Below are 9831 nucleotides of genomic sequence, written 5' to 3'. Positions count from 1 at the left end.
GGTTGGTTGATTTTACCTTTGAGAAAAGGGTTTTTGGAGTGATGCCCTAAGGGGTAAAAATGAGTTTGGTAGGTTGTGTTGATTTTACCTTGAAAAAGGGTTCATGAAAAGATTGTTTGCGATTATATTACACTAAAGCCTATGGGCAGAGGTGAATATTCTAGACAAACAGGTTAAACATCTTGTGTCCAAAATAATCAGAGTAAGGGTAGGAAAGCTTCATTCTTACTCATTCTCCACCACTTAAGGCTCATGTCGTACAATACTAATCATAGTTTTATTGTTTTTTGAGTTTGATTATGAAAATGCCTCTTGACGTTGGATCAGGGGTTTGTTGATTTGATTATGAAATTGGTCATGGATAAATAATATACAACATAACCAAGAAAGAAAATAAAAGACTTCTGTAGCGGTAAATTCATGATCATCAAGCTATGGATAAGCTAGAGATCAAATAACAAGAGTCGCCACCGTGATTTTATTGTTTCCAAGGGAAAATGGAAAAAGTACAAACAAAACCCAAAAAGTAAAAAGTTTTCAAATCAAAACTAATAAAATGTCAGAGATTACAGGTAAGGGGGTTGGTTACACAGAGGGAAGGTGTTAGCACCCAAAGTGTCCTAGGTACTCCTAGGGAGCCCTTTTTGTGTGCATATGTATTTTGTATAAAATGATGTTTACAAACAAATAGAATGAGGGGATGAGAAAAGATTTCATCAATTATATTTTTGTGTTTAACAAGCCCATCGGATTTGTGCCTACGTACCAACATAAAAATGAGGGATCAAAAATGTTGGTTCTATGTATTGGCATCAATTTTGGTAAAACTTAAGTGTTATCACAAGATGTCACGCTTGTAGTCTTGACATGTGATATCATATTTCTTCAGGTTGTTTAATATGGTTGTGCAGGATTTAGTCAAGATGTCAGACCCGATGTTAAGACATGTGCATACAGAACATTCAGTTTGAATGTTATGTGGTTTGTTGTTGCGCTTTTCATGCAAGTCTTTGTGTGCTTATGTGGAGATTGCATGCATTATTCAAGGAGTAATTCTATTTAAAGCCAAAATATTATGTTTCCCAAAGAGGAAGGATTTGTTCTAATTCCTAGGGAATACGCATTAGATAGGATTAGGGTTTCATGTTGCCTAGGCCCATTCAGAAAGCTTATATTTAAAGACCATGTAAAACATGTGTAATTAGAGAGAGAATATACGAACGTTGAAGTCAGTGAGTATTGGGGTTGTTAGCCTAATGTGCGTTTGTGAATTGTGATACATTCATTCATCTTGTTGATGTGTGAATTGGACTGAGTTTTGAGTTGTATTTTGTCCACTCTAAGCTTTGAAGTACGAGTGTATTTATTTACTTGATTTAAGCTTTTAAGAAAGATCAAGTGTGTGTCCTTAAAGTGTGTCTTCTTTCTTTGTGGTATTTGGTCTAGTATCACTGTTGTGATTGAGGGGGAGTGAGTAGGGTCTCATATCTAAGAGTTCTTAGATAGAAGTCACATGGGTAGAGATTAGGTGAAAAAACTGTAACTTGAAGTTAATTACTGAGAGTCTCTGAACTAATTCTGTTTAGTGGATTTCCTTTCTGGCTTGGTAGCCCCCAGACGTAGGTGTGTTTGCACCGAACTGGGTTAGCAATTGCCTGTGTCGTTTTTCAATTGTTTGATAATTTTATTCTGTTTATATTGTATATGTTGTTCAGATATTAGTGTCGTGACATTACCTTCGACATCTCATATCTGATACAAGAATTTCAATTGGTATCAGAGCAGGCATCCTGCTCTGGTTCTGGGTGAGATCTTGGGATATTACTTTTTGGTACTATGGACAGAGACGGAGGACCTATAAACAGACCACTAATTTTAGATGGATCTAACTATGACTACTGGAAACCTCGGATGGTAGCCTTCTTGAAATCTTTGTACAATAAGGCTTGGAAAGTTGTTCTAACAGGCTGGGAACATCCATTCATTACTAAGGATGGAGAAGTCACATCTGATAAGAAGCTTGAGGAAGAATGGACCAAGGAGGAGGATGAACTAGCTCTTGGAAACTCTAAAGCATTGAATGCTATATTCAATGGGCTTGATAAGAACATCTTCAGACTGGTGAACAATTGTGAGGTGGCTAAAGATGCTTGGAATATTCTCAAAACCACTCATGAAGGTACCTCGAGAGTGAAGATGTCTAGATTGCAGTTGCTTACTACTAAGTTTGAAAATTTAAGGATGAAAGAAGATGAAAGTATTCATGATTTCCATATGAATATTCTTGAGATTGTTAATTCCTCAGGAGCCCTGGGTAAGAAGATGTCAAATGAAAAGCTTGTGAGGAAAATCGTCAGATCACTCCCTAAAAGATTTGCCATGAAAGTAACAGCTATAGAAGAATCTCAAGATATCTGCAAGATGAGAGTGGACTAGCTAATTGGATCCCTTCAAACATTCGAGTTGGGAATGAGTGATGGATCAGAAAAGAATGTCAAAAGCATAGCCTTTGTGTCAAATACTGAAGATAAAAAGGAAGAAATTAGTCAGGATGCTGATGAAGGTATGTCAAATGCCTTAGCGTTACTTGGAAGACAATTCAACAAAATCCTGAAGAGGATGGATGTGAGGTCAAAGTCTAATGTCAAGAAAACCTCATTTGACATCAGTATGCCCAATGATGCTGGAAGAAGAACAAAAATTGAGGAAAAATCCAAACAGGGCAAAGGAATTCAGTGCCATGAGTGTGAAGGGTATGGTCACATTAGAGTTGAATGTGGGACCTATCTCAAGAAACAAAAGAAGAGTCTTGCTGCTACTTGGTCTGATGATGATTCTGAAACTGAAACAGAAGGAGAATCTGCCAATCTTGTGATTTCCTTGACTGGGAGATAGGATCCTGATGAAGACTCTAGCGATGATGAGTTAACCTTTGAGGAATTAGCTAATTCTTACAGGAAGTTGTGTTTCAGAATTGAAGAAGTGTGTCAACAAGTGGAGAATAGAAGAAACTGATAACCCACCTAGATGCGGAGAAGACAGAACACTTAGAAACCATTTCTAAGTTGAAGATCGAAGCGTTGTTCCTGAATTCCAAACTGGATGAGATGATGAAGTATGTCAGAATGCTAAACAGTGGATCTGACACCTTAGACAAAATCCTACAGGCTTGAAAGATGACAGGAGACATGACTGGCCTTGGGTTCAATGAATCTTCTCCTAATTGTAATCCCTATGATAACAAACCAAAGATGTCACATCAGGTGTCTCAACATCACAAGGGAAGACAACATAAAGGAAAACACCAAAGATGGAGATGTCATTACTATGGGAAATTCGGTCACATAAAACCATTTTGCTTCAGGTTGTATGGTTATCCTAGTCCTACTCATCAACCTAGACCCAAACAACACATCTCTTCTAACAGAAAACAGTGGGTTCCTAAGGTTGGTACTACTAACTTGATAGCTCACACTTCCTTCCGAGTCCCAACCAAAGAAGATTGGTACTTTGATAGTGGATGCTCCAGACACATGACTAGAAGCAAAAAATGGGTGATTGACCTTCAATCTCATGTCACCAGCTATGTAACTTTTGGTGATGGAGCAAAGGGTGAAATTAAGGGGACTGGAAAGCTGAACTGCTCTAGACATCCTAACCTTGATAATGTGTTGCTTGTTAAAGGATTGACTGCAAACCTGATCAGCATCAGTCAATTATGCGATCAAGGTCTCAATGTGAACTTCACAAAAACTGAACGCTTAATTACTAATGCAAAAAATGAGGTGATCATGAGAGGAGTCAGATCGAAGGACAACTGCTATATGTGGATTCCTCAAGAAACTAGTTATTCATCAATATGTGTTCTAGCTAAAGAAGAAGAAGTGAAACTATGGCATCAAAAACTGGGTCATCTGCATCTTAAAGGAATGAAGAAGATCATATATGTTGAAGCTGTCAGAGGAATGCCAAAATTAAAGATTGAAGAAGGAAGCGTATGTGGTGAATGTCATATTGGAAAGCAGACAAATATGTCACATCAGAAGATCAAACATGACACCACATCTAAAGTGCTGGAACTTCTCCACATGGACTTGATGGGGCCTATGCAGGTGGAAAGTCTTGGTGGAAAAAGGTATGCTTATGTTGTGGTGGACGACTTCTCCAGATATACCTGGGTGAATTTTATAAGGGAAAAATCTGATGTGTTTGATGTGTTCAAAGACCTTTGCCAAAGACTTCAAAGAGAAAGAGAGAGTCATGTTATCAGAATCAAAAGTGATCACGGGAAAGAATTTGAGAACAGTAAATTTGCTGAATTCTGTTCATCTGAAGGAATTGGACATGAATTCTCTTCTCCCATTACCCCTCGGCAAAATGGTATGGTGGAAAGGAAAAATAGAACTCTCCAAGAATCTTCTAGAGCTATGATTCATGCTAAGAAGTTGCCTTACTACTTTTGTGTTGAAGCTATGAACACTGCTTGTTATGTTCACAACAGAGTAACCTTGAGAAAAGGAACCTCAACCACTTTATATGAAGCCTGGAAGGGAAGAAGACCTATTGTCAAATACTTCCATGTGTTTGGTAGTAAATGCTATATCCTGGCTGATCGTGAACAAAGAAGGAAAATGGACCCCAAGAGTGATGAAGGAATATTTCTGGGCTACTCAACAAACAACAGAGCCTTTAGAGTTTTTAACTCCAGAACTAGAGTTATGATGGAATCTATCAATGTTGTTGTTGATGATCAAGAAACTGATGTCACAGACGATGTTCAAACATGTCAGAATGATGCCCCAGCTGATCTCCTTGATAAAAGTAGTGAGAGTGAGTTCACTCAAGCTGAACTTGAAGCTGATCAAGTAAATAAGGGACCCTCTAGTAGAATTCAGAAGGATCATCCTAAAGATCTCATTATAGGAAATCCAAATAAAGGGGTCACCACTAGATCAAGGGAAGTGATCTCACATGCCTGTTTTGTATCAAAGATTGAGCCTAAGAATGTTAAAGAAGCCTTAACTAATGAATTCTGGATCAATGCCCTGTAGGAAGAGTTAGGCCAATTCAAGAGAAATGAAGTATGGGAATGGGTTCCAAGACCAGAAGGAATAAATATTATTGGAACAAAATAGGTTTACAAGAATAAATCTGATGAAAAAGGTGTGGTTACTAGAAATAAAGCAAGATTGGTAGCATAAGGATACACTCAAGTTGAAGGAGTTGACTTTGATGAAACATTTGCTCCTGTAGCTCGCCTGGAGTCCATTAGATTACTGCTAGGAGTGGAATGTATTCTGAAGTTTAAACTGTTCCAAATGGATGTGAAAAGTGCCTTCTTAAATGGCTACTTGAATGAGGAAGTATATGTTGAACAACCAAAGGGATTCATAGACCCGAATCTTCCAAAGCATGTGTATAAGTTGAGGAAAGATCTTTATGGGTTGAAAGAAGCTCCTAGAGCTTGGTATGAGAGACTCACAGTGTTTCTCATTGACAATGGGTACAAAAAGGGAGGCATTGATAAGACTTTATTTGTCAAAGATGAAGGAGGAAAGCTCATGGTTGCTCAGATCTATGTGGATTATATTGTGTTTGGTGGGATGTCAAGTAAGATGGTTCAATATTTTGTTAAGCAAATGCAGTCTGAATTAGAAATGAGCCTTGTTGGTGAACTGACCTATTTTCATGGCCTACAAGTCAAGCCAATGGAAGATTCTATCCTTCTATCTCAAAGTAAACACGCCAAGAATATTGTTAAGATGTTTGGCATGGAGAATTCAAGCCACAAGAGGACACTTGCTCCTACTCATCTGAAGGTGTCTAAAGATGAAAATGGGGTCAGTATGGATCAAAGTCTCTATAGAAGCATGATAGGGAGTCTGCTATATCTTACAGCAAGCAGACCTGACATTGCTTTTGCAGTAGGTGTATGTGCTAGATATCAAGCTGAACCAATGGTGAGCCATATCAACCAAGTGAAAAGGATCCTGAAATATCTCAATGGCACTTGTAACTATGGGATGATATACACGCATGAATCTGAATCTGGGTTATCTGGATATTGTGATGCTGATTGGGCTGGAAGTGCTGATGATAGGAAAAGCAGACCAGGAGGATGTTTCTTCTTGGGGAACAACTTAATATCGTGGTTTAGTAAGAAATAAAATTGTGTTTCGCTGTCTACTACTGAAGCTGAATACATAGCAGCTGGAAGTAGTTGCTCTCAATTGGTGTGGATGAAACAAATGTTGACTGAATATAATGTCACACAAGATGTCATGACATTATACTATGATAACCCGAGTGCTATAAACATCTCAAAGAACCCTATTCAGCACAGCAGGACCAAACATATTGATATTCGTCACCATTTTATTAGAGAACTTGTGGAGGAAAAGATTGTAGTCTTAGAGCATGTTGCTACTGAGATGCAGTTAGCTGATATTTTTACAAAGGCTTTGGATGCAAATCAGTTTGAATTCCTGAGAGGAAAATTAGGGATTTGCATTTACGAAGACTTGTAGCAATTAATATGGAGTGGAAAAAGTAATCAAATTATTGTATATGTGCCTAAAATAAAGTGCCCCCATTATGGTAAATCTTCACCTTGTTTTGGAAATACCATCCTTACACGCTACCCCCACAACATCATTACCTACTCCTACTCTTCCATCTTCCTTCTCTTTCTCCACATTCCACTGTTAGGGCAACATTACCTTTTCCAGAAAAACTCCAAAATGTCACAACATCAAGATACATCCGCTTCTAAAAATACTAAGTCTACTCCAAAGGTTAGTGCTCCTCCCATGGGCATCCCTGATGATGAGATTCTGGATGTTACTCCTCTCTCTATTATTACCGGCACGAACATTGATTTGAACCAACCCATCTCCATTGATGCCTCAGCTTCTGCATGTTCCAATCAAGGTAACCCCTCTTGTATTCCTTCTGGTTCAACTCTTGTCACTAACTCTAAGGAAGATACACACTACACTGATCGTGTTATAAGAGACCTAGTCACCAGAATTCTTAATGAAGGCCACTCTGTGAAGGGAGTTTCCACTCCCCTTTCTCAAATGTACCCCTCTCTTGAGGTTGAACAACATAGTGATAAGGATGACGATTCCTCCAGTTCTAACAAGGACTTGGCTGCTGAAGGGTTATGCTCTTTAGGGCAGACCATGTTTGAAAAAGGGAAATATGTGGCTTCTCACACTGCTAATGCTTCCCACCCTGTGAAGCATGATGATGTAAATGTTGTGATTGATCTAGATGATGGTAGCTCTAATGATCAAGAGGAAATCATGATTCATCACATGAAGCCAAGTGCGGCTAAACGCATGAAGACTGGCAAAGGAAAATATGTGGCTGAACTTATGTCAACTAGAAAAGCCAAGAAGACTGCTGGTATTGTTCCGTCCAAACCATGGAGCAAGGTTGAAGTAAAGAAGAGGAAGGTCAAAGATGATTTTGAGCCTGAAGAGGATGTTGAGGAAGATGTCCCTGACATCTCCCCTGTGAAGAAAACCACTGTTAGCAAGTCTCCTGGTAAAGTCCCTGTTGTTCATTTGCATAACATCTCCTTCCATCTTGAGGATGAAACTGCTAAGTGGAAATTTGTGATTCAGAGAAGGGCAGCTGTGGAAAGGGAGTTGCGAAAAGATGTTGTTGATGTCAAGGAGGTCATGGACCTGATAAAAGTTGTTGGGCTGTTGAAAACTATTGTTGGGTTCTCTCCATGCTATGAAGGTTTAGTTAAGGAATTTATTGTTAACATTCCTGAGGATATTGCTAATAAGAACAACAAGGAGTTCTGCAAGGTGTATGTGAGTGGTAAGTGTATAACATTCTCTCCTACTGTTATTCATAATTTTCTAGGGAGAAAAGTTGAGGGTGCAGGAGAATTAGAAGTTACAGACAATCAAGTCTGTAGGGAGATTACAGCTAGGCAGGTGAAAGTTTGGCCTGTTAAAAAGCATCTTCCTGCTGGGAAGTTGACTATCAAGTATGCTATCCTACATAAAATAGGAGCTGCCAACTAGGTCCCTACCAACCATATCTCCAACATTGCTAATACTCTTGGGAGGTTTATTTTTTCCGTTGGAACAAAAGTGAATTTTGACTATGGTAGATTTATGTTTGAACAAATCATCAAGCATGCAACTACTAATGCAGTTAAGCTGCCAATTTCCTTTCCCTCTATGATCTGTGGTATTATCTTGAATCAATATCCTGGTATTCTGTGCTCAAATGACTTACCTAGTAGAAGAAAACCTGCTCTGTCTGTGCACTACAAACTGTTTGAAGGAAGTCATGTCGAGGATATTATCCTGACATCTGCCATGAAGAGGCCAGCCTCAAAAGTTGGAGCTATTGTTGAGCTTAAGAAGACATACAAAGAGCTAGGTGAAGGGATAAGGATAACCACAACTAGAAAACAATCGTTGGAAGCCTTGATTGCAAGCTTGAAGCAGGCTAAGGGTGAAAATATTGATCATGCTAATGTCAGCCATGAAGAAGAAGCTGAAGCCCACACCTCTTGTGAGAGGTCTGCTAACCATGATAATACAAGTGGCAATTCCGTTTCTGGTGCTGATGAAGCTGCAAGCTCAAGCTCTACTGAGTAGCTCCTTTGACTTTGGTCCCTATTGGTTTGATGTTTTTTTTTGGTTTTGTTGAACTTCCTTGTTTTCGGTATTACTTTGTTGATTTGTTTCTCAACAGTCTTTCAGTTGTGTATGAACTTGGTGTTGTAACTTTTTAACTTCTAATATTTCGGGTTATGACTAGATGGACATTTATTTTGTCTCTTTGGTCTCTTTTGGTAAAAAAGAGGGAGAAGTAGCTATAGATGATGTAGATGAGTATCTATGTTGTTGCTGCTCTGTTTGTCTGATACAGGGGGGAGAATTTTCTAGTGTTTATTTGTTTGGCACATAGGGGGTTTCTCTTTCTCTGTTTTCTTTTTGAGTGAAGCAGGTTGTTGCTTGCTGTGGACTAGATGAAGGGGGAGATGGTGTGTTCTGAGTACAAGCGCTTGTGTGTTTACTAGTTGTTACTTTTACGAGTAATGTGTGTATGTTTTCTTCTGCTGTTGAACTGATACTTTGATTGATTTCTTGTGAACGTGTGATCTGTTGTTTGTTTTAGACAAAATTTGCCAAAGGTGGGGTTTGTTGGTTCTATGTATTGGCATCATCTTTGGTAAAACTTAAGTGTTATCACAAGATGTCACGCTTGTGATCTTGACATGTGAGATCAACTTTCTGCAGGTTGTTTAATATGGTCGTGCAGGATTTAGTCAAGATGTCAGGCCCGATGTTAAGACATATGCATACAGAAAATTCAGTCTGAATGTTATGTGTTTTGTTGTTGCGCTTTTCATGCAAGTCTTTGTGTGCTTATGTGGAGATTGCATGCGTTATTCAAGGAGTAATTCTATTTAAAGCCAAAATATTTTGTTTCCCAAAGAGGAATAATTTGTTCTAATTCCAAGGGAATACGCATTAGATAGGATTAGGGTTTCATGTTGCCCAGGCCCATTATAAAAGCTTCTATTTAAAGACCATGTAAACCCTGTGTAATTAGAGAGAGAATATACGAACGTTGAAGTCAGTGAGTATTAGGGTTGTTAGCCTAATGTGCGTTTGTGAATTGTGATCCATTCATTCATCTTGTTGATGTGTGAATTGGACTGAGCTTTGAGTTGTATTTTGTCCACTCTAAGCTTTGAAGTACGAGTGTATTTTATTACTTGATTGAAGCTTTTAAGCAAGATCAAGTGTGTGTCCTTGAAGTGTCTCTTCTTTCTTTGTGGTATTTGGTCTA

At 38.6% G+C, this 9831-nt stretch overlaps 1 protein-coding gene across 1 annotated transcript; it reads left to right on the top strand.

Moving 5' to 3' along the window:
- Positions 1-6740: 6740 nt before the first annotated feature.
- Positions 6741-8630, top strand: LOC127122900 (uncharacterized). Its single transcript, XM_051053175.1, has 3 exons — positions 6741-7836; positions 7882-8008; positions 8135-8630. Exons 1-3 carry the CDS (start codon positions 6741-6743, stop codon positions 8628-8630), a joined length of 1719 nt encoding a protein of 572 aa, XP_050909132.1.
- The last annotated feature ends 1201 nt before the right edge of the window (positions 8631-9831 follow it).

This window comes from Lathyrus oleraceus, chromosome 2 (assembly GCF_024323335.1).
Source record: "Lathyrus oleraceus cultivar Zhongwan6 chromosome 2, CAAS_Psat_ZW6_1.0, whole genome shotgun sequence".
Lineage (NCBI taxonomy): Eukaryota > Viridiplantae > Streptophyta > Magnoliopsida > Fabales > Fabaceae > Lathyrus > Lathyrus oleraceus.
Note: the sequence above shows the minus strand (reverse complement) of the source record. Positions and strands in the feature narration are given on the sequence as shown.

Excerpts from the sequence above, each read along its gene's own strand:
- LOC127122900 (XM_051053175.1), top strand. The coding sequence starts at position 6,741 with ATGTCACAACATCAAGATACATCCGCTTCTAAAAATACTAAGTCTACT. Across the intron at positions 7,837-7,881 it reads CTGCAAGGTGTATGTGAGTG|GGAGAAAAGTTGAGGGTGCA; the intron begins GTAAGTGTATAA and ends ATAATTTTCTAG. Across the intron at positions 8,009-8,134 it reads GCTGGGAAGTTGACTATCAA|ATTTATGTTTGAACAAATCA; the intron begins GTATGCTATCCT and ends TGACTATGGTAG.